Source organism: Pelecanus crispus, chromosome 18, assembly GCF_030463565.1.
Source record: "Pelecanus crispus isolate bPelCri1 chromosome 18, bPelCri1.pri, whole genome shotgun sequence".
In the NCBI taxonomy this organism is placed as follows: Eukaryota; Metazoa; Chordata; class Aves; order Pelecaniformes; family Pelecanidae; genus Pelecanus; species Pelecanus crispus.
The window spans coordinates 386,316-412,999 of record NC_134660.1 but is presented as its reverse complement, the minus strand read 5'-3'; the positions used below and the strand labels follow the sequence as shown (position 1 = coordinate 412,999).

At 65.8% G+C, this 26,684-nt stretch overlaps 2 protein-coding genes across 7 annotated transcripts; both read right to left on the bottom strand.

Annotated features, from left to right (window-relative positions):
* Positions 1–1,753: 1,753 nt before the first annotated feature.
* Positions 1,754–5,971, bottom strand: ATXN7L3 (ataxin 7 like 3). 4 transcript variants are annotated; one of them, XM_075722753.1, is made up of 13 exons: positions 5,849–5,971; positions 5,628–5,765; positions 4,953–5,124; positions 4,349–4,446; positions 4,030–4,052; positions 3,881–3,926; positions 3,591–3,622; positions 3,422–3,490; positions 3,024–3,067; positions 2,807–2,878; positions 2,333–2,479; positions 2,088–2,098; positions 1,754–2,028 (listed from the first exon to the last, which is right to left on the bottom strand). In XM_075722753.1, exons 1-13 carry the CDS (start codon positions 5,913–5,915, stop codon positions 1,880–1,882), a joined length of 1,068 nt encoding a protein of 355 aa, XP_075578868.1. In that variant the 5' UTR covers positions 5,916–5,971; the 3' UTR covers positions 1,754–1,879. The 4 variants fall into 4 exon arrangements, with proteins under 4 accessions (XP_075578868.1, XP_075578867.1, XP_075578869.1 ...); XM_075722752.1 differs by having other exon boundaries at positions 3,881–3,943; positions 4,026–4,052; positions 5,628–5,760; positions 5,865–5,971; XM_075722754.1 differs by having other exon boundaries at positions 5,628–5,760; positions 5,865–5,971.
* Positions 5,972–11,318: 5,347 nt separating this feature from the next.
* UBTF (upstream binding transcription factor) lies at positions 11,319–24,476 on the bottom strand. 3 transcript variants are annotated; one of them, XM_075722672.1, is made up of 20 exons: positions 24,419–24,476; positions 21,264–21,439; positions 20,875–20,958; positions 20,015–20,170; positions 19,178–19,242; positions 18,448–18,568; positions 17,845–17,955; positions 17,405–17,538; positions 16,815–16,956; positions 16,433–16,474; positions 15,518–15,631; positions 15,176–15,331; positions 14,516–14,671; positions 14,159–14,269; positions 13,982–14,070; positions 13,588–13,777; positions 13,266–13,313; positions 12,964–13,032; positions 12,405–12,551; positions 11,319–11,500 (listed from the first exon to the last, which is right to left on the bottom strand). In XM_075722672.1, exons 1-20 carry the CDS (start codon positions 24,474–24,476, stop codon positions 11,387–11,389), a joined length of 2,283 nt encoding a protein of 760 aa, XP_075578787.1. In that variant the 3' UTR covers positions 11,319–11,386. The 3 variants fall into 3 exon arrangements, with proteins under 3 accessions (XP_075578787.1, XP_075578788.1, XP_075578789.1); XM_075722673.1 differs by lacking the exon at positions 17,845–17,955; XM_075722674.1 differs by lacking the exon at positions 17,845–17,955 and having other exon boundaries at positions 18,439–18,568; positions 24,419–24,447.
* Between the last annotated feature and the right edge of the window lie 2,208 nt (positions 24,477–26,684).

The window sequence follows — 26,684 nt, the reverse complement described above, 5'->3', positions numbered from 1 at the left end:
GAGGGCTCCAAGCAGCTGCCGGCGCTGGCACGTGGGCGAGGACACGGACCAGGGGGCAGGGCACTTCCAAGCCACCCCCCAGCCCCATTACGACCCTTGGACCCCAAATTGCGGCCCCTCTCCCACAGCCGGAGGGGCTCAGGCTGTCCCATCCAGTCACCATGCCCGCCCCAGGTGGTTGGAGCTGGGGGCCCAGGGTCGTCCCCCGTGTTTCTGGGTGCCTGGACCCCCCCCGTCCTCGAGCCCCGGGGCACACAAAGGCCAGCTCGGCATGCTCCGGTGGCCAGTGCCCCCCCGAAGCCGTGCCGGGAGTGACTGCCGACCACAGCAGGGAGGGAGCATAGGGGTCCCCATGCAGCTGGGGGCTCCCTGTCCATGGTTTGGGGTGCCCAGGGCTCCATGGCCCCCCCCCCCCCCCCGTGCCCTGGCTCCTGCCACAGCACTAGCCTTTAGCAGCAGTAAAACAATAGTGAATCCAGAGTCGAGAGCACCATAATTTGCAAGACCCACCAAAGTGACCGGCCACACCACCACAGCATTGTGGGGGGCAGGAGCAACCCCCCCCCCCCCCCAGAGACTACAGCCAAACTCGGGGTGTCAGACAGCTGGGGGGGGGGGGTGGGGGGAACAGGACACAACAACGGAGGGGGCTGAGCCAGCCCCATCCCCAGCGCAGCCCCTGCGAGGGCAAGCAGCCAGAGCGGGGTTATCGCCAGGCTGCGGGGAGCTGGCTTCCGCCGGAGGGACCTGGCCTCCCCAGGCCCGCACAGCGGAGTGCTGGTCCCAGGCCCCCCCCAGCCAAATACTGGAGCCCGTGGGGGTACAAACACCAGCCAGAGCTGTTGGGGGTCCCAAAGGGCCCCCCCCAACTGCAGCAGCAGGCCCCCAGTAGGGACACAGAGCTGCCCTGGGGCCATGGGGGCAGGGGCTCAGCCTCAAAGCTGGGCTGTGCTCCCCCCGCCAAGTGCACTCGGTGCCTGCAGGGGTACGGCGCATTTCCCAGCCTGGCACAAGGGCTGTGCCGGCAGGCCGGGCCCCCCCTCCACACACAGGGGCCCGTTCGGAGCAGGGGAGGTCACAGCAGCCCCCCGCCACCCCAGGCTGGGGACAGAGCCCCGGTGTCCCCCACAAACAGCCCCAAACAGGAAGGATGCAGCATGCAGACCGCCCCACTGGCACCTGGGCAAGCCCTGCGGAGGCAGTGCCGGGCCCCAAATGCTCCCCAGCAGCCAAATCCAGCTGCTTGCAGCAGATTTGGGGTGTGTGGGGGTCCCCACTTGCCTCCTCTGAGGGGGAAAAGTCCCCCCCAGTATGCTCCCCTGTCTTGAGCCAGCCCGACCAGCGAGCGCCGGCCTGGGGCACGGAGAGGGGGAGCAGCCCCAGGCCAGGGGCTGACCCCAAACTGCGGGGGCAGGAGGGATTTGCACCCCCCTCACCCAGGTCTGGACCTGCCCTGGGGGCCCAGGTGTCCCCCGCCCCGCTGGGGTAAGGGTGCTCTGGAGGAGCGAGCGTGGGAGGGGGCCCAGCTGGTTTTTGGGTGGGCAGTGGGAAGGGAAGGGGGGATTGTGCCCCCATCTCCGAGCGCAATGCCCCCTCAGAGCCCTGATGGGAGCCCCATGTACAAAAACTGTCACAGAATAAATAGAGGCACCAGGGGCGGGGGGGGCGGCGAGGGGGAGGGGGGCACTAATGGGGGCTCCCAAATCCAGCCCCCCCCCTCCAGCCCCGGCCACAGCGATGGCCAAGTCCTCCATCCTCCGCACCCCGGGTACCCGCTTTGTGTCCGAATCGCAGGGCTGCCCCAGCCGGGGCGGGAGGGGCTGCCCCAGCCTGTGTCCGTCTGTCTGTCCGTCCCCTCACCCTGTCAGCTCCGCTGCGCTCAGTTGATGTCGTCGTAGATGCTGGGGGTGTGGGGCGCGGGGGGTTTGGGCTTCTTCTTCTTGCTGGAGCCGAGCCCTGGGGCGCCGCTCACCAGCCCCAAGTGGGGCTTCTTCTTCTTGGTCTTGCGGGACTCAGAGTTGTTTGTACCTGGGGTGGGGGGAAAGGGAGAAGATGGGGGTGTTGGGGAACAGCTGGGCCAGCAGGACCCCCCCCCCAAAACAGAGAGGATCCCCCCATCACCGATCCATACCCAGGAAAATGTACCCCAAAACATTCCCCCCCACCCTGGGAAGGTGGGTGACAAGATGTCCCCAGCAGATACTCTAGGGACTCTTTGGGGTGGCTTTGGATAGCCACGGTCCGTCTGTCCGTCCCCTCTTGTGCTGGAGAGATGCCAGGAACACCCGGGTCTGCCCTCCCAGAGGGGTCTGTGTCACAGGATCTGTCCCCCCCCAAACACTCACTGGCTTTTGAGGAGGCTGAGTCAGAGGGCGAGATGTCGGAGGAGCCGTCCCACTGCAGCCGGCTCATGATGGCCTGGCTCTCCGCCACCTCGAAGCTGTCGTTCTCCACGCTGCCCTCCGCCTCGGGCAGGGACCTGGGCAGAGAGGTGTCACGGGCGTCCCCAGCCCCCGGGATGGGGGGACGGAGCCCACGGTGCTGCACGCCTCGATGCAAGGGAGACGCCAGGGGCTCGATCCTGCTCCCCGGGGCCCGGCTGGGTTGCACATCCCGATCCCAGCTCTCCAAGCCTCCCCGGGAGGTGTCCCCATCCCCATCCCCATCCCCATCCTTGCTCGGGCCCTGGGCACCCCGTGCAGCCCCCCCAGCCTCTGTTCGCTCTGGGCGGCAGAGCCTCGTCCCTGTCCCCACACCGGGACGGTGGCCCTGGGACCTTGCAGACCCCGTGTGTGTGCTCACTTACGCGGAGGGACCGAGGAGGTAAACCCGGACCGATCTCCGCTGCTCATCTGTGTGCTGGGGACACCGCAGGGACCTGATGGGAGACACGGGACTGGGTCAGGCCTTTTTCTGTCATTCCCCCCGGCCCAGCTCCCATGGGGATCCAGGCACCCTGAGGACCCCCCTCCAAAGCCCCCCACAGCCCTACACCGAGCAGGGAAAGCCCAGGATGCTCTCACCTGGTGCACATCTTCTTGGTGTGCTCAGAGATGACCCCGCATTGCTGGGGAGAGAAGGGACGGGTGAGCGGGCAGAGGAGCAGCCACGCGGCCCTCAACCTCCCAGCGCTGTCCCGTCCCCCTAGACAGACCAGTCCCACCGCCCCAGGCCACCACGCTCCCAGGACTGGGACTGCCCAGCGAGGTGCTGGGCTTCTCCAGGGGAAGACGCACATCCCTGTCACCAGGCTCAGATCACGACCGTCCCCATTCCCAGCCTGGAAGCCAGCCCCGCTGGGACAGAGCCGAGCCAGGAGAGAACCCGGGGGTCCCAGTCCCCGTGCATCCCGTCCGGCTGGGGACGGAGCTCCCCTGCGTCCGCCAGTGCCTCCCGAGCCCCTGCGCCCCCGGCCGCGCACCGTGGTGAGCAGCGTCCGCAGCTCCTCGGGGCCCAGCGTCTCGTAGTTGATCCCCGCCGAGTTGCTGTACTGTGGGGGGGCACAGAGCGGCGTCAGGGCCGGCGGGGGCCGGGGCTGTCCCGGGGGACGGAGGAGGGGCCGGGCGCCATCTCCCCCGGCCCAGGCTCACCTTGAAGGGGTCGGGGTTCCCGCCGATCTCGCCTGGAAGAGAGGAGGGGTGAGGAGGGTCCCTGCCCGCGGCCCGGCCCCCCCCGTGTGCCCCCCGCCCCTCCAGGGAGCCGCCTGCCTCCCAACAAGCTCCGCCCACTGCAGGCGCCCCGCCCACCGCTCGCCCCGCCCCCAAACGCCCCGCCCCCGCCGCACGCCCCGCCCCTGCTCGCCTCCCCACAAGCCCCGCCCCGCCCCGGCGCCCCGCCCACACCGACGCCCCGCCCCCGGCGGCAGCCCCGCCCCCCTCACCATTTTTGTGTTTCAGGGACTTGGACCTGCGGGGCGAGTTGGGGTTCTGCAAGGAGAGGGGGGGGCGTTGGGGGGGGCAGGGTGCGCCCCCCGTGCCCCCCACAGCCCCCGCCCCGGCCCCCTCCCCAGCAGCCCCCCGGCCCCCTCACCTTATCCGATTTCCGCTTCTTTGCTACAGGGAGAGACAGAGAAGGGACGACTTTTACCTTTTCTGGTGGATTTAGCCCCAATTGCTGCAGCGGTCACCTCCAGCCCACCCTCCACCCCCGCTGCTGGGACGCTCCCCTCCCCAGGGACGGGGGGGCAGTCGGGGACCCCCACACGGCTGCTCTCACCCCACCACCCACTGCACACACGCTCAGGACCCGGCTGCAAGGGCCACGGAGCAGCCGGGCCACGACCCCCAGCCCTCAGGGGGGCCAGGGACCCCCGTCTGAGCCGGCACCCGTGCCCCCCGCACCGCCCCACCTTTCTTCTCCGAGCCATAGGACCAGTCATTGTCGTTGATGTCGTCGTTGTCCTCCTGGTCGCTCTCCGACTTGTTCATGTTGTTGCTGCTCGCGATCCTGCGCGGGGAGGGGAGGAAGGTCAGGGGCCCACAGCCGGGATCCGTCCCACATCCTCCCGGCCTCCCCGGCACCCCAGGATCCACCCTGCACCCCACCAGCTCTGCCTTGCCTACCCCAGACAGTCCCAGCCCCGGATCCAGGATGGGTCCCCAGCAGCCACCAAGGCAAGGGGGGCACAGAGGAGCCAGGATTCCCGGTTTGTTTTTCCAGGAAGGAAGGAAGCGGCGGGTTAGAGCAAGAGGAGCTGGAGGTGGGCCTCCAGGGTTGGGCGTCAAGGACGCACACCCCCACAACGAAAAGCAGGGAGCGGGGAGAGCCTGGATGCCCCATTTCCATCCCAGGCTCATCAGTGCTGAGATGGGGGTGCCCAAATCCTCTGCACCCCCCCACCGAGCAGAGACGCAGCCCCACAGCCTCAGTCCCCCCTTGTGCCTTGATTCCCCCACACAGAGGGGACCACGGGAGCCCCCAGCCCGGCTTTCTTTTTGGGGGGACGTGCTCACCTGCGGTTGGCGATGCGGCTGCTGTTGCGGCCCATGCCCAGGCACTTCTCCAGGTGGGGGGCGAAGCGGGAGGCGGCGATGCTGCGGCTGCAGTTGGGGCACACGCACTCCTTGTTCTTCCACTGGTTGTAGACCTGCCCGAAGATGTCCACGCCGGGCTGGTCCACGATCTCTGTGGGAGGCACACGAGTCAGCCCCCCCGAGACCTCCCTCTGCTGCGGAGGCAACGCTGGCCACGCCCCCCAGCTCTGGTGCTTTGCTCTGGGGGGGTCCCTTGGGCCGCTGGTCCCTTCCCAGACCCTCAGCTCAGTTTTGGGGGCCTGAATCCAGGAGCAGCGCAGCTGGGGGGGGTCTCTCCTACCCCCACCCACCCAGCCGTGCTCCCCCAGGGCAGAGCACCGTGCCTCGGGGCAACATTTCTGGGGCTCAGTTCACCCCAGGGTTTACAAAATGGCTCCTTTGGGACAGGCCGGTCACGTCCCGGCAGCACCGGCACCGCTGGGAGCACGCTTGGGCCGCTCCTCGGCAGCGCTTGTGCCCAAATCCCTACGTGTGGGGACAACAGATCCCCCCGCAGCCTCTCCGTGGCTTTTTCTGGTGGCACCGGGAGCGGGACGCTGGCTGTGTCCCTGTGGCCAGTGTCACCCTGTCCCCAGGGAGCCGCGGGGCGCTCACCGAAGTCCTTCATGCTGTCGGGGTCCGTGTCGTCCAGGAAGAAGTAGCCGCACTTGACCGCCCGGTGGACTTCAAAGCAGAGGCCCAGGCAAGCATCTTCCACCAGGTCCGTGTAGATCTCGTGCGCAATGGCCTGGGGCAAGGGTTGGGGTGTTAGAGACGAGGAGGGAGGCGGGGGCCGCGGAGGGACAGACGGACAGCCCAGGGGGACAAACACAGCCCCGGGGGGCCGCTCACCTCCAGTTTGCTGTTATCCAGGCCAGACAAAGACATATCCTCCATTTTCATTTGCAACTGCTCGCGGAGAAGTCACGCCAAACGCTCATAGCACAGGACGCGCAGGGGTCTCGCTGCGAGGGGGAGGCAGGGGCTGTGCTGGCACCTCACCCGCAGCCAGCAGACCCCCCCTGCCCCCCACCCAGCCAAAAGCCCACCGCGCGCCCTGGGGAACGGGCAAGGCCCCCAGACCTCTGGGGTGTCTCCAAGCCCATGAGGCAGAGTCCTGGGTTAAACCCCCCAGCAATGGGGGGCCACGGGGGTCCCCCAGCCTGGCTTCCCCCCCCCCCCCCACGGTCAAGGGGAGACGGGGAAGGGTCCTGGATTTGGATCTGCTGCCCGGCCCCCACCAACTTGCAGGACGGCCTCTCCTTCCCAGGGAGGGACGGCCGCTCCCCAGTCCTTTCGTCTGGATAAACAAGGCCTCTCCCCGCCTGCCGCCATGGGGGAGACGTCCCCTGCGCCCCACTGCCAGGGCCCCCCCAGGGCCGGCCTAGGACATGCCCGGCCATCACCGAGGCGTCAGGTCCCCAGGAGCCCCCCCCCGCCCCCAGCATCGTCTCTGGATTGCAGGGGGGCACAGGGGACTCGGGATGCCCCCCCCCGCACCCCAAAGCTGAGCCCCCCCCGCAGACGGACAGTGGCTTTTGCTGCATCACCCTCCCGTGAAGCCGATGGAGGGGGGGGACCGGGCAGGGACGGCGACCACCACGTCCCCCCTCTGCAGAGGGCACCCCAGACCCCCCCTCCAACGCTGGGTCTAAAGAGGGGGGGCCCCAAACTCACTTCAGGACACCCCCACCAGCGCCGTGCTGCTGCCAGCACCCACAAACGGTGGGTACTGGCCAGTGGCTTGCATCCCCCGGTTGCCACGGAGCGGGGGTTCCGACCCAACCACGGGGACGGGGGGGTCCCCGTGCGTGCCCCCCCCAACACCCCGGCACCCGCTTCCGGGCCTGGGCCGGGGATTTCTTCCCTCCGCCGCGGAAAGAGGAAACACCGGTTGGCATCGGCGCAGACCTGCGCCGTCCTCGCCCCGCGGGGTGTTTCCTCCTGGACCCCCCCCGGGCCCCCCCATCGGGGAGGCCGCTGTGGCGCAGGCAGGAGCCGGGGGGGCGGGGGGTGCTGCCGGGTGCTGCCCAGCCCCCCCGCTGCGGGCAGGCCCGCAGGCAAGGCCCGCGGGAGCCGAACAAAAGGGAGGCAGGCACCCAGCTGGGGGGGGTGCACCCTGCCTGCCCCCCGGGGCGCTGCCAGCCGGGGGGGGCGATGCCAGCCTGGGGAGGGCGATGCCAGCCCCGGGGGGGGGGGGGGGGGGGCACGGCCGAGAAGCCCCTGCGGGAGCCGGGTGCTGCACCGGGCTGGGGCCCGGGGGGGGGCAGGAGGGGGGGGTGGGCAGCTGGAGAGCGGGCCGGGGGTCTCCACAGGCGGGGGGGCGCGGGGGGTCTGCTGGGCCCGGGGGGCCGGGAGCGGGTGGAGGGCACGGGGGGCTTTTGTGGGGGGGCACACGCAGGGTGGGCGGCGCCAGGGAGGGGCCGGGCACGGGGTCGGCGGAGCGGGGACCCCGGGGGGGCCCACAGCAGCGCGGGGGGGGGCGGGGGGGCCCGGGGGTCCTCCGGGGCGGCGGGGCGGGGCCACCGGGCCGCCCTCCGGTGCTGCAGGGCCCCAGGGCGGGGCGGGGCCCCGGGAGCGGGAGCTCCGGGCCGGGAGGGCCGAGAGGGGTGGGTCGGTCACTCACCGGCGCGGAGGGCCCGTCGGGGCCGGGTCAGCGCCCCCCGCCGCTCCGCCGCGGGGCCCGGCGGCGGCTCGCCATGCTCGGCGGCAGCGCCGCCCGCCCGCCCGCCCTGCCGGGGCCGGGGCCGGGGCCGGGGCCGGGGCGGGCCGGGGCGGGAGCGGTGCGCGGAGCGGGCCGGGCCTGGCGCTCCCTCCGCCCGGCGGCGGCGGCCCAGGGAGCGGAGCGGGGGGGGGGGGGGGGTGGGGGGGTGAAGAGGGGCGGGGCGCCGCACCCGGCGCGCGCACGGCCCGCCCCCGCGCCCGCCGCCAATGGGGAGGCGCCGTGCGGGGCGCGGCCAATGGGAGCGGCCGTCGCCGCCGCCGCCGCGCGGGGCCGACACCCAGTCAGAGGGGCGCCGGGGCGGGGGGGGGCGGGGCGGGCGGGCACGGGGGGGGTGTGGCACGGGGGGCGGGGCGAGAGGGGCGGGGCGGGGCCTGGGCCCCTCCGGGCGGGGCCCCGGGGCTCCCCCCCCCGGGTCCCTCCACAGAGACGCCGGGGACCCCCGATCCCCACGGCCCCCCCGTCCCTAGGGACCCCCCACCCCTATGGACCCCCCGATCCCCACGGCCCCCCCCCGTCCCTAGGGACCCCCCCACCCCTATGGATCCCCCCCATCCACACGGATCCCCCACCCCGAGGGCTCCCCCATCCCTAGGGACCCCCCATCCCTGGGGATCCCCCACCTTCCCAAGGATCCCCCTGTCCCCATGGATCCCCGCTCTCCCTATGGATCCCTCCTACCCTTAGACCCCCCCAGTGACCCCCCCGGACCCCTCAGTCCTCATCCTACAGATGCCCCCCAAAAGCTCCCTGGGCCATTACGGACCCAACAGATCCCCCCGAGGGACCCCAACCCGCTCCCCACCACCGATCCCCGCGGATCCCCCCCATCCCATGCAGCCCCCAAAAGTGAACCCCCGGGATCGCCCCCCCAGCGGATCCCCCCGAGTGATCCCCACGGATCCCCCACATCCACAACGGGGGGGGGAAAAAACCACTCCTTGCACTTGTGGGTTTTTTTTTTTTTCCTAAAGTTTTATTTTTTATAGTAATGACATGAGAACAGAAACATTATTTTTCACTTTATTATACAAAAAAAAAAAAAAAACCAAAAAACCCAAAAAACTCAAAAAACGAACCAAAAAAAAAAAAAAAAAAGAACCGAAACCCAAGCAAACCGGGAAACCGCAGATGCGAGGCCCCCGCGTCCCGCTCAGCCGTACAAATTCCAAGTTGGGATTATTTTTTTTTTTTATTTTTTTTGTCTTTTTTTTAAACCTACAAAAACACTCTTTAAATATTAGAAAAAAAAGATGATTTTTTTTTTGTTCGTTTTTTTTTTTTTTTTAATGTAATTCACAAGAACTTCCATCTAAAGGATCCCGGGTTTTTGTGGCAGTGCCAAAATGCACTCAGGTTCAATTCTCTTGCAGCGCAAACGCCTTTTCCCCCAATTGTCGGCGCTGTAAGAATTTTTCATTTTTATTATTATTTTTTAATTATTTTTTTAAAACAGAAAAAAAGAAAAAAAAAGGTTTTTTTTTTTTGTCTTTTTTTTGTACTAAAAACACATCCACTAAAACACGACGGTGCTGGGTACATTCAGCAGAAAAAGGGATGGGTTTCCCCTTAGGGGATGGGGGGGAATTAAAAATTGGGAAGAAAATTAAAGGAAAATCCCAAATGGGGGGCGGGGGGGGGGAGCCGGAGGGACGGGGGGACAGACACGGGGGGACAGACACACGCCGGCCGGGTTCTCTGCGGGGCCCCGGTCCCGGGGGGGGACACGGGGGGATTGTCCGTGCGGGGGCAGCCGGGTTCACCCCCCCACCCCGGGGCTGGGGTCCCTTTCCCCAAAATGGTTTTCCAGCCCGATTCGAGGCGCGAGGCCGGGACAGAGGCTGTCACCCCCCGCCATGCTTTGGGGTGACTCAAGGTCTTGGGGGGGCTGGATTTGGGGTGCTGAGAGCAGCAAACCCAGAGGGGGGTCATGGCTGGGGGGGTGGGACCCCTCCCCTTGCAGCCAGAAAAAACCCAAACCTGCAGCTTGGCCCCCCCCAGCCGCCCGCTGAGCTGAGATTTGGGTGAAAAGAAGAGAAAAATGGCTAAATTAAAGCACACAAAAGCCCCCCCAGCCTTCCCTCCCTAGCCCGGGGGGGTAGGTGCCCCCACCCCCTTCCCTGTGGCCCCCAAATCCTGTCCCCCAGCCCAGCTCCTCTCCAGGGACAGGACGGGGGGGACCAAAAGGGACAAACCTTGTGCCCCCCCGGGGGGGGGGGTCCCCAATCGCACCAGGCATTTTGGGGGGGGATGACGGGGTGGGGGGACGGGAACCCTGCAGGGAGGTGCCGTGGGATTGCTGGTGCTCGTGTCTGCTTAAAAAAAGGGGGGGGGGCCCAGGCAGGCGCCGCCAGGCCCCCCCCCCATGCACCCACCCCGGTCCCCGCAGCCCCATCCCCCTCCCGGGAAGGGGGGCATCGACCCCCCCAAAATCAACCCAAACCGCACCAATATTTACAGCGTGGCCGGGGAGGCAAGAGCCCCAGGGGGGCCAAACTGGGGGTCACTGGGGCAACCGGGACAAGGGGAATGCTGGTCCCCCGCGGGCGGGGGGCAAAGGGAGAGGAGCAGCTTCACCGGGGTTGGGGGGGGAAAATGGGGGGGATGCGGGGGAAATGGGGCGGGGGGGGGGGGAAGAAAAAATAAAAGATGGATCTTTCTTGTTTTATAAAAAGGAAAAAAAAAAAGAATAAAATAAAATACAACGGCACAACAACCACCGACAACACAGAGGGGTGCTCTGGCAGCACCCCCGCGCCCCCCCCCTTGGTCACGCTGAGCAGCCAGGACCCCGGGCGGGGGGCGGCCGCGCGCGCCGCGGCCCCGGGTGCCCCCCACCCCGGCACACACGCTCGCACACACACGCACGCTCCCCCCCACCCCATCCACCCTCCCTCCCCCCTCAATGGGGACGCGCTGGGGGGGGGTCACGGTCCGTGGCCGGCGCTCCCAAGTGCCGTGGATGCGGAGGTCCCGGAGAGCTCCCGGTGCAGCTTCCAGACTGTACAAGGGTTTTGGGGGGGGGCCGAGACGCCGGGGGGGCGAGTGGGGGGGAGAGACATTGTCCCAACGGCTGAGTCCTGAGCAGCTCGGCTCATGCTCCGCGCCCGCTGCCTGGGGCGGGACGGGAGGGTCTGCGCGGGGTGGTGGGTGTTTTTTTTTTTTTTCCATTTGTGGGGTTTTTTTAATAAAAAAAAAAGGGGGAGGGGGATTTTTTTTTTTTTTTTTCCTGTGTGTTTTTGTTATCTTTCTATAAAGTCCAGAGCTGGTAGCGAGGGTGTGAAGGGGGCGAGGACAGGGTGACCCTCCGAAAATCGTGAAATCTCAAAAAAAAAAAAAAAAAAAAAAAAAAAAAAAATTGCTTCCCCTCCCTCAGTAAAAGGAGAGTAAAGGGGGGTGGGAGGGACGGGGGGCTCGCCCCCTCCTCTCCCCCCGGCCCAGGGGGTGAGCAGCGCCTGGCTCCCCCTCCGTAGTGTGAGCTCGGCGGAGGGGTCCCTCCGGCCCCCGCTCCCCGGGTTGGGGGGTCCCGTGGGGGGCTGTGGCTCGCCGGGGGGGCAGGAGGAAGAGGAGGAAGGGGTTTTGGGGGGCTGGAGGGGAGATTTGGGACTGAAACCGAGAAACCAAACGACGTTACTCTAAGAACTTGGCCGGATCAGTTGGAGTCGGAGTCGGAGGAGTCCCCCGAGGAGGAGGAGGAACTGCTGCTGCCCTCCGAGTCGTTGTCATCCTCATCCTCGTCATCCTCATCCTCGTCATCCTCGTCGTTCTGGGGAGGAGGGGGTGGCAGAGAGGACGGGGGGGGTTAGCAGCAGGGCGGGGGGCCCCGGCTGCTGTCCATCATCTCCCCCTTGCCCCCTGCTCGCCCTCCCCGCTGTGGCATGGGGAGGGTCCCCATGGAGGGGGGGTGCAACGCCATCCCTCCCGCCGCTGCCACCCCGGGGCGGGGGGGACGGAGGGGGGACACGGGGCAGCAGTGAGTTCGCAAGGGCTCAGCTCGGGGGTGCCGGGGGCAGGGGAGCGTGCTGGAGCAGCGCGCGGGGGTCCTACCCTCACCTCTGCCACTGTCTCGCTACACGATCCGAGGTAGGGTACCCGACCCGCCTCGTGCCTCAGTTTCCCCCCTCTAAAGCCAGGGAAGGAAGAGGCGTGAGCTGAGACCAACGAGGGGGTCGAAACACCTCACCTGTCCGGTGGCGAGCACAAGGCACGGACACGGTTTCTGGCCCCAGCGCCATCCAGCATACTCTGATTTCAGTTGCACCGGTGTAAAACTTTGACTCTGGTGACTTACTCGGCATTCACACTGGCGCAAACGGAGCCGAGACCAGACTCAGTATCTCCACCAGGAAAAAGACAGGAGATTTTTCTCTGCTCACTGGGGGCTCTGCACAACCCGCACCTCTACGTCCCGAGGCTGCTCCTAACTATGCCCCGCGGCTGCTCCTCGCACCCCCCCCGGGGATGCCGGGCAGGGCGGGATCCCGTTCCCCTTCGCCTCCCCGTGCCCCCCCCCTTCCCGGGAGCTCCTCTGCCACCGTCCTATCTGAGCCCGGGTGCGGATGCCCCCCAGCCCCGCAGGAGGTGGGGGGGGGCACAGCGAACGGTACGGGAGCAGAGCGGGGCCCGGGACGGCCCCGCCGCCCTCCCCCCGGCACGCACCGCAGCCTCACCTCGTCCCCGTCCTCGCTCTCCTCCTCGCTGCTGGACTCCGAGGAGTCGCCGCCTTCCTCTGAAGAGTCACCGTTGTCGTCGTCGTCATCCTCATCTTCGTCATCGTCTTCCTCCTCCTCCTCCTCTTCGTCGTCGTCCTCTGACTCCTGCGGGGCGGGAGGGGGTTGGTTGCGAGCGGGCGCCCCAGGGCACCAGCTCCCATCCTCGGCCATCAGCCTTCGGGCTCCTCCATCCACCGAGCGGGATCAGCTGGCTCCTGCCCCACTCCTTGCCTGGGAGCCTTTCTTTCCCCCTTTATGTTACAAACGGCCCCAAAAAGGGGGCCAGAGCGGGTGCAAGGGGATGTCACAGACTGCAGGGGGGCAAAATCAGACCTGGGTGGGTTTTGAGCACAGATCTGGGGAGGGCCCTGGCTTTACTGTCTCAAGAAAAGGGCAGGCAGCAGAAAGCGCCAGGGATGCCTCGAATGTCTGTGTGCCCCCCCCCCCCCCGGGACGCCCTCCCCAGGCGGAGGGTGCTGGGTGTCCCCAGCACGGAGCATGGCCGCCGTGCACTCACCGACTTGGACTGCATCGTTGGCTTCATCTTGGGGTTGGGGCCCCGGATCTTCCCTATGCTTTTGCGTTTCTGCAGGGGGAGAACAAAGCAAAACCACTTAGAGCTGCAGGGCTCAAGCTCGGCTCCTTCCCAGTGCCCGGCACGGAGAAAACCCCACTGCCGAGCTGCTACGAGGGCGATTCCCTTTGAGGGGCTCTCCTGAGCTCAGCTCGGCTACTGCACAGCCTAACCCCGCTCAGCGCTGATCCCAGCCCAGCCCCAATTCCCCGGGCTCCCCACGGCGGTGCCGGGTGGATACTCACGTTGGAAGTGTGTTCCTTGTAGGCAGCCCGCTCCTGGGGCGAGAGGCTCTGTGGAGACAGGGGAGACGGTCAGGGCGCAGGGAGGGCTGGGCAGGCACAGCGAGGGGGGACAGAGCGGGGAAGGACTCTGGCACAGGGCACCCCCTGCCCGCGTATATTTTTTTTTTAAAGGCCCTTTAAGTAACAAAATGCCAAAAAAGGGTCTGGAGACGGTGGTTCCCAGAGGAAGGCTGTGAGCAGAGACCACACCAAGCATCCCCAAGGACACCCAACCCCAGGGCCCCCCAGTGCCCCCCACCGGGTGCGAGGGCCCGATGCTCACCTTGAGCCAGATGTCAAGGTGCACCTTGTACTGTTTCTGCTGCTCCTCCGCCAGTTTTTTGTAGTGGTCCTTCTGGCCCTGGGAGATGCGCTGCCAGCGGCTGCCGATCTCCACCATCCGCTCCTTCAGCGGGAGGTGGTTCAGCTCCCCGTTGGACAGCAGCTCCTGGGAGAATTTCTGGTAACCGTTCCTGCAAGCGGGGAGCACGTAGACCGGATCAGACGGCGTGCATGGAGAACCGGGGTGTCCATAAGCAACCCGCACTAAGCACCAGCCATCCCCAACACGGTCCAGGCCACGGTCCCTCCACTCCGGGGCTGCTCCAGGCTCCTGCACCAGCCCGCTTGCCCAGCCGGGCCAGCCAGACCCAGCTTTTCAGACCCCAGGTACTCACATAGGGGGTTTCTTCGGCTCTCCCTGGAACTTCATTTTCTTGGTGGAGTTGGTGGAGCAAGGAGGGGCCCGCATCTCGCTCAGCTCCCTCTGAGCCAGAGGAGAAAGAGGCATCAGGGAGACAGGGGTGGCACTGCCGCGAGGGCAGGGTGAGGGGCAGGAAGGAGCAGGGACCCACCTCGTATCGTTTCTGATCCTCTGCCGCCTTCTTGATCCACATCAGCTTCTCCTTCTTCTCCATGTTGTTCCAAGTGGCCTCCATGGCCTTCAGCGCCTTCCCCCGGTCGTTCTGCGGCACAGATCCCCCACGCCACGTTACAGATGCACCCAAGATGCCTGGGAAGCTGGGGTGCTACCGCCGGCTCCACCACAGACCACGGGGCGCCCGCTCCCTTGCCGTGACCCCTGTCCTCCCCACGGCTCCCAGCCCCAACCTGTTGCCTCGGGTGTGAAACCGGGGAGAAAGTGCAAGGCAATTCCTGCTGATGGGAGTGGTCACCCCTCTTTCCAGTTCCTTTCCCGGCTCACTCCTCACCTTGAAACGCGCCAGGTAGTCTCCGATAACACTCTGTTGCCAGATCTCCTCGGCCGTCTTGGGAGACTCGGGCAGCTTCCCGCGCTCCTCTTTATCGGAGCCGTGCTTCTTCTCCGACTGTGCCTTCATCGCCGCCTCCCGCGCTTTGTACTTGGCCTGCGCAGGGGTGCACGGCAGGGCTGAAGAGGCAGCTCAGCTGCCTGGGCACAAGCCCCCAGCCGCTAAGCACCGGGAGGGCAGGCAGCAGGACGCTGCAGCTTCCCCCAGCGCAATCCCCGCAGCAGCGCCGGCAGCCCCCCCGCCACGCACACCCACATCTCAGGACTTTCCCCCGCCAGGAAAACCATCAAGCCTTTAAACTGAGGCTCAAGGACCCTCCAAGGTTTCTTAAACTGCTGGTTTTTGACCCACCCGGTCACAAGAGGGAGAGGGCAGAGCTGGGGGCACCCATCAGTGCCGACGCTGGCGCCTGGGCGATGGCTCGCTGGAGCCGTGATGCTCCCGGGGACAATTGTCCCCCGCTGCGGTGCCTGGGGCTGAGCTGCCCCTTGCAGCAGGACAAGGACAAGCAGCGTCCCCAGGGCTGCCGGAGATGCCCAACGGGGTGCGTGAGGGCGGTGGATATGGGGACGGAGGAGAAGGGTCGGGGACGGCACCAACCTTCTTCTTCTCAGAGAGGTCATTCCACATGCGGGCCAGGAGCCGGGTCAGCTCGCTCTCTGACAGCTCCGGCCGCTCCTCCTGCAGCTGCTTCCGCTTCTCCTCCGAGAAGATGAACATGGCGGAGATGGGCCGTTTGGGCTTCTCTGAGCTCGCCTGTGGGAGAGACATGGGGCTGTGGGTGGGGGTGAGCACACAGAGGGACCTGCCTTGCACTGGCAGCCTCCAACCCCAGGAAAAACACGGTGAAAGAACCAGGGAATGAAGCCCTCAAAGCACCCTGAGGTGCCAGCAACCCCATCCCATGTCTCTGGCTCGTGCATTTCCAGTTGCTGCTCTCACCTTGCCCGTCTCTGGTGAGGACTTTTTGGATGCAGGACTCGTCGCCCCTTTCCGGTTGCTGCCCAGCATCTTCTCCTCACCTAGCACCCGCTGCTGCTCCTCCTCGGGCAGGCTCTGGGTGGCACGGAAGAGAGACAGGGTTAAGACGGCCCAACACTAACGAGGCTTTGATGCAATTAGGGAATAGGGACACTGGGGAGGGGGGAACTAATGCACTCGGTTGTCCTGATCCAAAAGCCGCCCCAGCCAGGGCCAGTATCAGGCACTGCAAGCCTGGGTGCACAGCCTGGGGGTCCCCATGCCTGTGTCACCCCCCTCGCTGGGCAACACCCCTCTTCCCCAGCTCTGTCCCCTCCCTGGCTCAGTCTCATCTGCTTCCTCTCCGCAAAGGAAGGGCGGGCAGGTGCCCGGATCCAGGTGCACCCCTGGGTTTTCCACTCCCTGCCCTTGCAGCCGCAGCCACAGCCGCAGCCACGTCACGTCCGCCCGGAGACTGAGCACGATGCTGGGACGGCCTCGCTGCAGCTCCCCCCGCCTACGCCCCGGCCGAGGGAAGGAAGCGAGAAACTCGCTGCCTCCTGCACAGCCGCAGCCACTTGACAGCAACCCCTCCTCCGGCACCAGCCCTCCGCTCACCCCCGGCTTCCTCTCCCGGCTGGGGGGGCCGATCCCCACCTCCCAGTGCCCAACTGGAAGACACTGGGTCAGGCATTAGGGCAGCTGGGGAAGGGTCAAGACTATGTGCAAACAGCTCCGCACAAGCACCCAGGGCTGGGTCCAGCCACGTTTTGGGGAGAGCAGAGAGGGCAGCATCAGTGCAGTCCCTGTTTAACCCATGTCGGTCCTGGCCAGGGCTCCCTCCCTGCGTTCGGGGTCTCCAGCACCTGATGGCCAAGGCACCCCCACATCACTCACCTCCAGGAAGCGGAGGAGCTCAATCTCGTAGTCTTTCTTTTTCTGGAGGGAGAGGGAGACGTGCAGTTACAGAGAGATCTCCTGCCCCATCCCTGCCTTGTGCAGTCCCCGACCCAGCCTCAGCCCCCTCGGCGACAGCATCCTCCACCCGGACCATCTGCTGGTCCCACACGCATGGACGGGGAGACAGAGGACCAAGGGAGGTGACTGAGGACCTCAGGGGGAACTGGTGATCACGACGACAAGAACAGGCACTGAGGAAGGGTGAGGGGCTCGTTTCCAGCAAGATTTGTACCCCAAGCTCTCCCACCCTACTCCTCCCTCCCCACAACACCGGTGCCCATCTGCCTGTCCACCCGTCTGCCCATCCTCAGTCGCTCACCTGATCACACTTTTTGTGGTACGCATCCTTTTCCTTCTGGGAGAGCAGTTTCCACTGCTGGCTGCACAGCACCATCCGCTCGGTGCTGGGCACGTCTTTCATGTTGGCCATCAGCTCTGCACAGTACAGGGAGTAGCTATTCCTGCAACCGACGGAGGGACCCAGCATTAGGGACAACCTGCCCCGCTCACGTCCCCTCTGCGGAGCTGGCTGCATGCTAAGAGCCCCCCGAGACCCCCCAGCTGCCCTCTGGGTTGCACCAGGCAGTGAAGTGCTGTGCCAGAGGTGTCTGCATTTCAGGGAAGCTAGGGGCTGGATTACCCCCTAACCCGGAGCACCCAGCATCACCATAAACCTCACTCAGATTCTCTGCAAATGTGTATTTCATGTATATTTAAGGAGCAGTTTAATGGGCTCATCGACAGCCCATGCCCACGGTCCCAGAAATGATTGGGGCTCTCAAAGCCCGGCAGAGCCCCGGTTCCCTCATTAGCAAGAACCAGCGCCCGCCCAAGCTGCCCAAGAGCCTGAAGCGATAGCTCAGAGAGGGGCACATCCTTCGCACGCAGACGGGGAGGGACAGGACTCACGGAGGTGGCTTTGTGGGTCGCCCATCGAACTTGTCCTTCAGCTGGCGCTCAGCCTTGGTGAGGGTGGAGCGGGTGATGCCCTCCTCGCTGATGTTCAGCTCGGGGTGCTTCTGGATGTAGTCACGCATGATCTCCTGCAAAGGAAGGAGAGCGGTCAGGAGAGGGGCTCCGATCCCCGCCTGGCTGGGGGCCAGAGGAGGAGGAAAGAGAAGCCAACCATTTCCCTAATCATCTCCCCAGGGGTACTTCTCCCTTCCCCGAATGCTGCTGGAGGAGGCAGGGCTCAGACTTGCTAGGGACCTGCAGGGATCTGGCTGAACCCCCACGCTGGCTATCGGGTGAGGCTGGCTAGCCGCCGGCGGCTAGCAGCCGGGAGGCAGAGTGGCTCGGAGTGAACACAGGGACGAGTGTGGAGGGGAACGGGTGAGGCTGCTCCCTACCTCGTACTCCTTCCGCTGTTCCAGGGCCTTATGAATCCATTTCAGCCTCTTTTTATCCGAGAGTTGAGACCACTGCTTGCCCAGCGACTCTTTCACCTCCTTCGTGGTGGCCTGAAAACCCAAAGCCAGAGGTGAGGGCAGAGGGGTAAAATCCAAAAAAAGAAGAGGGGGGAAAAAAAAAAAAAAAAAAAAAAAAAAAAGAGGCAAAAATAGTGTTGCCCGCCATCTCGTCCCGGCGGCACCCAGCTTGGGGCCGCGGGGTGGCTGCAAGCCGAGCTTGCGGCCGGGGAAGGGTGTGCGTGCAAGTGAGGGGCATGGCCAGAGGTGGATGTCTGTGCTGGAAATCCTTCCTGCCCTGACTCAAGGCTGCGGTCACCCCTTCAACTGCAGGCAAAAAGTGGGGTTCTGTATCCCCGAGCCTCTTCCAGATGTGCAGAGCCCTTTCTTACCTCCGTCCAGACTGCTGGGAGCTTCTAGCGGTGTCTTCCTTCCCGTCCCCCCCCTAAAATGCTTCTCTCATTTCCCCCTCCTCTCCCCAGCAGCAGCGGGGTACAGGACCCCTCGACACTCACTCTCACACGCACTCCCACCCACCGTACTCACATCTGGACGCACTTTCAAGTAGATCTTCTTCTCGTGGTTGTACCACAACTGCTGGGGGGTCTTGGGTTTTTCAGGGACGTCAGATTTCTTGGCGTTCTGGATGAGATCCGGGTGATCTTCCCTTTACCCGGCAGGGAGGCGGCGAAGGGAGAACGTTACAGAGGTTGCAGGTGGAAGGAGAGCACCCCCTAAACCTCCCCGCTACAGGGTAACCTGCAGGGTTGAGCCTCTACGGGCTCAGGGGGACCCCAAAAAGAGCAGGAGGGTTTTAGGAGAGATTCGAGCCTGCCCCTCCTGGGGCAGCATCGGCTACAAGCACCCCCTTTAATGCGCCAGGCTGGGCTGCATCCCTGGAGCAGCGGCAGGTCATCGGGAACGCCAGGATCCACCTGGGCCACAGAGACCACGTTCAAAGGGAAGGTCTGGGGGGAACGGGGCGGTTGCTTCAGCTTTTAATGGTGCCGGTGGCCCGGCTCCTGTCCTCCCCTCGCAGACCCTAACCCCCAGAGTGCCGCTGGTCCTCCGCTCTCTCCTCCTCACCAAGTCTCCCAGCTGGAAGGTTGCTCTCAGACACCTTTTCTTTGCTCTTTTTTTTTTTCAGCATCCCCCCTTCCCTCCTGCTTTCAAGCCGCAGCGCCCATCAGGGCTTCCTCCATGAGCTACGCGCAGGAGGGGACACTGGGTCTGCCTGGAGGGGCCTGGGGAAATGCCGGGGGGGCTGCCCGCTCACCTGAACCTCGCCAGGTTCCTCTCAAACTCCTGCTTCTCTCGCTGGAAGTCCTGGATGTATTTCATCTGGGGACACAAAGCCACCGGGGGAGTGGAGAGGGACGTCAGCACTGGGGAATGGGCAGGCAGATACCTCCCTGTCGACCCTGCCAGCTGGGCACCCCCCCCAAAGGGACTCAAGGGCTCTCCAGCCCATCAGACTGGGCCTGCAGCTCCCAGATGAGGGCTTCCAGCCCACCCAGGGATTCAGAGGCAGCATCTCCCCTGTCTCCCTGCCCTTGAGCAGCCCTGGGCAGCAGGGCACAGCAGGACTTTGTGCCCTGGACCTTTCCTGCTGGTGGCAAACCCACCCAGACCGAGCGCCGGGGCACCCAAAACGCCTGCCCGGCCTCTGGCCAAGCCCAGGGCCACCTCCAGAGCTGGAGGCGAGGTGGGCAGCTCTCCTCCCAGCGTCTCCCACAGCTTGGGGCAGAGCCTGCCCCCCCATCCCTCGCTCGGACAGGGCGACCACGGCGAGGTGTGTGATTTAACCCCAGCGTTAAATACAGATCCACCCGACAGCAAAGTCACCATCCAGGCCCATCTGGAAGAGACAGACCAACGGACAGACCCAGCTAGCCTCCACCCCACGGATCCTGGGAACCAGGACAGAAAAAGGAAAGGAAGTCTTACTGGTCCGACAGGACTGAACAAGCACCCGGCTTTCTCCCATCAAGAGCCGGATTAAACCCTTGCCAGGCAGAGGCTGGGCTCTGCTGGTTTTTCTGGGAGAGCTGGGCAGGCAGAGCCCAGCACAGAGGCACACAAGTGGGAAGGGGCTTGTTGACTCCCCCCGTACCTTTTTCTTCTCGGGAAGCTCCTTGTATTTCTTGGACAGGATCTTGGTGAGATCCAGGTTGCTCATTTCGGGGTGAAGCTTGGCATATTTGGCCCGCTTCTCCATGAAGAAGCGGAAATAGGGAGTCAGGGGCTTCTTGGGGAAGTCGGGGTGTTTCTGGGGAGACAGCAGAGCGGCAGACACTGAGCGCGGAGCTGGCGGCACCGCGGAGGGCACAGCCAAACCCCGCTGGCTCCCAGCTCTCCCCGGTACTGCGGGAGACCTGCCTCCATCCAGCCCTGCCGTGGATCCAGCTCCCTGACATGGGAACACCCTGGCTTTGCAGGCAAGGGAGGGGGGAAACACTGGGAACAAGGGCTCCCTTCCCCAGGAACTACAATATCCCAGGGCTGGGTATCTCGGGAGCAGCCTCCGGCCATCCAGAGCTGTTAGCACAGAGCAGTTGTGCTGCAATAGGGGAAACTGAGGCAGGAGGAGGGGACGGGACTCACCTCCCAGGGAGGGCCAGTGGCAGGGCATCGGCTGCCCTGGAGCTGCCTGGCCAAAAGCAGCACCCCACCCGACCGGGCAGGCCAGGAATAGGACGGCAGCTTCCCGGCCTCCCCGGTGCTAAACTTGGATGCAGGCTGCCAGCAATACAGCCGGCCATATTAAATGTACCCTGGACTTGGCCCGGGCCCAGAGCCCGCGGCCTCCGGAGCCTTGGGCAGCCGGCCGCGGGGATTACGGGCGGTGAGGTGCCTGCAGGGGCTCTGGCAGCAGAGCCACGTGGGTCTGGGGTGCCACACGGGTGACAGCCCCCCGTCCCAGGGAAGGGGGAGGCCCCCCTTTAGGGACTGACCCCAATTCCTGCCCGATACCTTGAGCTTTTTGCCCTTGTAAGGATTCTTCACATGCTCTTCAGCATCCATAATGAGCTCTGTGAGGGTCCGAAACTTCCTCACCTGCGGGGTAACAAAGGAACACAAACGTGAACAGGCTGCACGCAGGGGACAGGGCAGATCCCCCCTTGGCACCGAACCACGCTCGGCACGGCATAAACCCACAGGGTTTCGTAATGCCGCCGTGCAAATGACCCATCCCAGCACCTCCGAAGGGTTTGCAACACCAATGGCAGCAGGATGGTGTCAGCACTAAGGGCCGAGGACTCAGGGTGTGGAACTCGAACGATTCAAACAGCCCTGGGAGGTCACCGGGACGCTTGGTCCCTCTCGCAGACCCCTCTGAACCCCATGCGGCAGTCGGTTACCTCGTTAGAAATCTCCATCCACTTCATCTTGCACATCTCCCCAGAGAAGTCCTTGAAAGCCACTTTCTCCCAATCCAGGTGGGACTCGGTGGTTTTGAACTTGCTCCCGTCGTTGGAGGGCAGGTTATTCTTCATGCACTCCAGCAGAGTCAGCATGTCCTCCTGAGACCAGCGGTCTGAGCAGCAAAGAAACAGACTTAGCAGCAGCGACGGGCAGGCAGCCTTCCTGGCAGGACACGGGGACTACAGTTCCCAGCGTGCAGCTCCGGACCACACGCCGGGACACGTAATCTCCACATGCTGCCTCTCGAGATTAAAGATCAAAGGGACATGGCTGTTTCCATCACCCTCGAGCAACTTTCTACGGGCCAAAACAATCCAGGCAAAGCTAGAAAATCCACTCGGTGCAAACCAGAGAGACTCGCTCATCCCAGTACACCATCAGATAAGGCGATGGCTCTGCCACACGGGAGCAGAGGGCCACTCCGATGCACAGGAGCAAAGCCCTGCGGAGCGAGATGGGAGCGACATGCTCTGCAGCCAAGGAGGAAACAGGGAAACCCACTTTCTAAGTGGAAAAGATGTGTCCGGAGCAATGGGGAACCCCCCAGCGCTGCTTTTCCTTCAACTCGGAGAGCCTTGCCATCACCTGGGACCTAGCTCCGTGTTGACCTCTGCCAAGGTCAAAGCTCAGAGACCACAAAGCGGGGAGGGGGCAGAGCCCAGCACAGCCCCGCTGCCTCGCAGCAGGGTCCCTGACGGGGCAGGGTGATGGCTATGCCACCCCAACATCCCCCGAGCTGCCGGGAGGAGCGTCCCCAGCTCCCACGGGGACAAGCTGCCAGGATGGCGGGGACGGGCACATGGCAAAGCCAGGGAGCCTGGAGCAACCGGGAGGCCAGGACGGGCAGCAGCCCCACGCCAGGGCAGGCAGCGGGCAGGATATCCCAGCACCGAACGCCCCATCCAGCACCGACTTTGGGGCTGCTTCCTCGCCAGGGGAATTCCTCTGCCGGGCTCTCTGCTCCGAGCTTCCACGCCAGCTGGGGAGAGGAGCCCGAGGTGCTCCGCAGAGATGGGTGGCCCTGGGGAAAAGCAGCGGGCCCTGGGAGCAGAAAGAGAGGTCCCCGGGGACGGGCTGCAGGAGGAGCAGAGCTCCGAGCTGCCTGCCCACGCGGCCCTGTCTGCTTCAGCCCGGGACGGGCACCCGAGCCCAAGGGCTCCCCGGGCGCAGGACTGGCTCTCCACAGCGCTCCCTGCCCCACATCACTGCCAGGAGGAGACTGGGGCGTTCGGAGCTGCCTAAGGGGCACAGAGCATCTCGGCGAGACGGGGACAGCGCAGCCGGTCATGGATTCGAGGGGAACATCTCTCTCTGCCTCTGCCCCCAGGAATGCAAACAAGCCCCCTGAAAAACCCATCTGGCTCCCCTGCTGAAACTCCACGAGCAGGAAAACACCCCCTCTGCCTCCATGTCCTGCCCCTGCATCAGTCCAGTGAAGGGCATCCCCCCCCGAGCCCCAAATCCGAGCGAGGGATGTTAAAGGACATGCGGGACATGCAGCCGGCGGGGAGCACAGCCAGGACCTCCCCCCGCCCCGTTTCGCCTCCTGGACCTGCCAGCTGAGGGGTTGAGGCACAACAGTTTGGGATCTGGCTGGTCTCCATAGTTACCTCGTCAATCCGTTAGGGATTAATTAGAGGGGGGGAAGATGGAAAGAGCCCCCCCAAAAAGCAGGGAGCCCAGTGGCTTGGGTCGTGTCTCCGCACTCCTGGAGGGCTTCAGAGCCCTGAAACGTCACGAAGTGGGGAAAGAGACGGGAAACCCCCGGCCCCTGCAGTGCCTCGGAGTGGGGATCAGAGCTGGGGGGGGGCACCGAGCCCAAAATTTTGTCTTCCTATTTTTCCCATCCACTTTCCAGACCGCCCCAGGCAAGGAGCAACGAGGCAGAATCGGGCTGTGAAGCTGGTGCCAACTTTACTTTCAGAAATCAGGAGAAATAACTGAAAGCAGCACAGCCATGAAAATCAAGTGGGGAGGGAGAAAGGGACGAGACCCCCCAGACCTGCCCCCATCAGCAAGCCCCGTGCCTCAGCTTCCCCCCCCCAACGCGGGAACGCCTCGAGAGCTTTGGCCCTGCGTGACCCCCCCCGCCGGCGGACGGCCGAAATAACCACAGCCCACAGGAATATGTAAGAAACTGTGGAAACCTCCCAAAATCCTCACTGGCAGCGGGGTGGGGGCAACGGGGACCCCACACTCAGCCCTGCATCCCCCCGTCCCCCCTCCCTCCGGCCGAGGTTTGCCAAAAAATGCCGGAGTTGCGGAGTTCACCCGCCAAGATGAATGGGGTTGTCTGTGCCCTGGGACCGATTTATCCCCGGCTCTCCTGGCATCGGCCGGGCCGGGTCTATATTAGGAAAGCTGCCCCGGTGTAATTAAATCCATCTAAAGACCCAGCGAAGGACACGTGCTCAGCCGGGTTCGCTCGGGGCAACAAACCGACTGCGGCAAGGGAGGAAAGACGGGGGGACCAGGCAGCGAGAGGGGCTGGGCTGCGCTCCCCAGCATTTCGGGGGGACCCAGGGAGGTTTTGGGTGGTGGGGTAGCGGAGCTCCGCTGCCCAGGCGGGTTGCCCCAAATAAAAACATCCCTTTTTTCTTGTTTTCCTCCCCTTTTTCCAATAAAAGCTGAACCTCTGATGTCATCCCAGGGTCTGGAAGCCGGAGGCCCAAGGTAACGGCTCGGCTTTTAATGCAGCCCAGATGTGAACGGTGAAGGCAGCACCTCTTCGTGCCAGCCCCCCCCCGGCCAGAACGCCAGCCACCCAAAAAGCGCATCCCTGGCACCGCGGGCCGGCAGCTGCCCTTCGCCGGGGCCGGCGGGGCTGACGGCGCACCGGCGCGTGCATCCGCGCGCTCGCACACGTGTGCGTGCTCCCCGTGGCGGAGCCGGGATCGGGAGAGGCAAATCCCCCCCCCCGCCCCCGCCCGGCACGGTCGGGATTTGCTGGTGCCCGCAGGGCTCCTCCATCCCTCAGACAAAAGGGCCGCCCAGAGGTTTTTTTATTTTTTCTTTTTTTAAAACGTGGCAGCGGTGATATTGCGCTGGGACCCCCAGTGTGGTGGCAGGGCAGCGGGGGGGGGGGGCTCACCTTGGTTTTTGGGAGCTGTCATTTCCAAGTCTGCAGGGCACTCGGCTTCGCCGTTCATCCTCCACCTGCCTGCGCCCAGGACGGTCCCCGCCGGCTCCCTCGCGCGCTACCCGAGATCACTCCCGCTCGGCTCTGCAAGCAAAGGGAGACCCCCGCTAGGCACCCCCACGCTGGGGCGGGCCCCCAACCCCTGATGGGGAGCGGGGCGCCTGGCCCAGGCGCCCATGTGTGCCCCCCAGGTGGATGAGGAGCTGGGATCCCCCTCACACCCAGCCCTGCGAGGTCTGGGGGGCCTTGGAGGGGGGTGCGGGGCAGGGGCAACAAGGCGGGAGCAGGTGGGCGCGTGGGGGGGTCCCAGGGATCCTGGGGGGTGGAGATGGGGGGATCTGGAATGGTGGCATGGCCCCCACCCCGGCGGGAGAAGGAGAAAAGGGGGTGCGCGGGCAGGATCCAGGGGGGATCCCCACAGATGGGAGGGGAGAAGGGTTCAGGGGATCTCTCTGAGGTGGGGTGGGAGGGATCCACAGAGCCGGGGTCAGGGGATCTGAGCCAACAGGACTCCAAGGGATCTCCCAAGGGGGATCGCCCCCCAAAAGCGGGGTCCCAAAGGAAGGGACACCACAGATCCAGCGAGATCCTCCCCGGGGGGGCAGGATCCAAGATCCAAGGGGCTCGGGGGGTGCCCATTTGGGGAGCTCTGGGGAAAGACCTCCCCCCCCCAGGGGGCCGGGGCTCTCCCCAGGGGGGCTCTAGGGGAAGGATCCCCCCGGATCCTGAGGGGGTGAGCCAGTGAGAGGCCTCGGTGGGGGGACCCCAGAGCTCAGAGGGGCAGAACTGTGGGGGGATCCCTGCGGGGGATCCGGTGGCGGGGGGAGCAGGGCCGCAGGCCTGAGGGGGCATCGCCCCGAGGGGACAGGCTGCGGGCCCGGGGGAGGAGGGACGGCCCTGGGGAGGCAGGCCCCGGGCCCAGGGCTCCCAGGGGAATCGGGGCCGGGGGCATCCGCGGCGCAGCCAGGCACCGGCGGGGGGGTGCTGGAGGGGTACGGGCCCTGGGGGGGTCTGGGAGAGACCTGGGCCTCGGGAGGGGTACCGGCGGGGGGATCCGGGCCCTGGGGGGGCATCGGGGAGTGCCCTGGGGGTGCAGGACCCACCAGGCCCCAGGGGGGATCAGGGATTGCCCTGGGGGGAAGATCAGCTCCTGGGGGGGGAGAACTGGGGATCGCCTGGGGGGGGCCCACCAAGCCCCGGGAGGGGATCGGGAATCGCTCCAGGGTGGGGGAGCAGCCCCCGGGGGGGAATGGGGGATCGCCCCGGGGTGGGATGAGCCCCCGGGGGGGGGGGTGGGGGATTGCTCCAGGGTGGGATGAGCCCTCGGGGGGGGGGGGGGGGGGGGAATGGGGGCTCGCCCCGGGGTGGGACGAGCCCCCGGGGGGGGTGGGGGATCGCCCCAGGGTGGGACGAGCCCTGGGGGGGGTGGGGGATCGCCCGGGGTGGGACGAGCCCTCGGGGGGGGAATGGGGGATCGCCCCGGGGTGGGACGAGCCCTGGGGGGGGTGGGGGATCGCCCCAGGGTGGGACGAGCCCCCGGGGGGGGTGGGGGATCGCCCCGGGGTGGGACGAGCCCTCGGGGGGGGAATGGGGGATCGCCCCGGGGTGGGACGAGCCCTGGGGGGGGTGGGATCGCCCCGGGGTTGGATCAGCCCCTGCGGGGGGTGGATCTGGGACCACCTCGGGGGCTGGATGTGGGATCGCCCCGGGGTGGGATCAGCCCAGCCCCCGGGGGTGGGGGACCGGGGATCGCCCCGGGGGGGGGGGGGGGGTTGGGGGGCAGCCGGGGGTGGGGGGAAGGCGGGATCGTGGCAAGGGGGAGGGATCCGTCGGATCATCGCGGGGCGTGGCGGGGGCGATCGCGGTGCGCGCGCACAGGGATCCCCGAGGGGGGGGGGGGTGCGGGATCCCCGGGGGGGGGGGGGGCCGGATCCCGCGCCTGGGGGGGGGGGGGAGAGGAGGAGGAGGAGGAGGAGGAGGAGGCGGGGGAGGAAGGGGCCGGGCCGTCGGGCGGAGGCGGGGAGCCCGCACATGCCCTGCGCCGCCGGCCAGCTCCAGTCTCCTCCTCCGCCAGGCAGCAGGAACCGGGTGGGACCGAGCGCGGGCGGCCCCGGCGGCGCCTCCCCGGCCCCCTCCCGCCCCCGGTTCCCACCCGGGCGCCAGCGAGCCGCGCTCCGCCGCCTTCCCCCCCCCCCACCCCCCCGCCAACCCCCGGGCA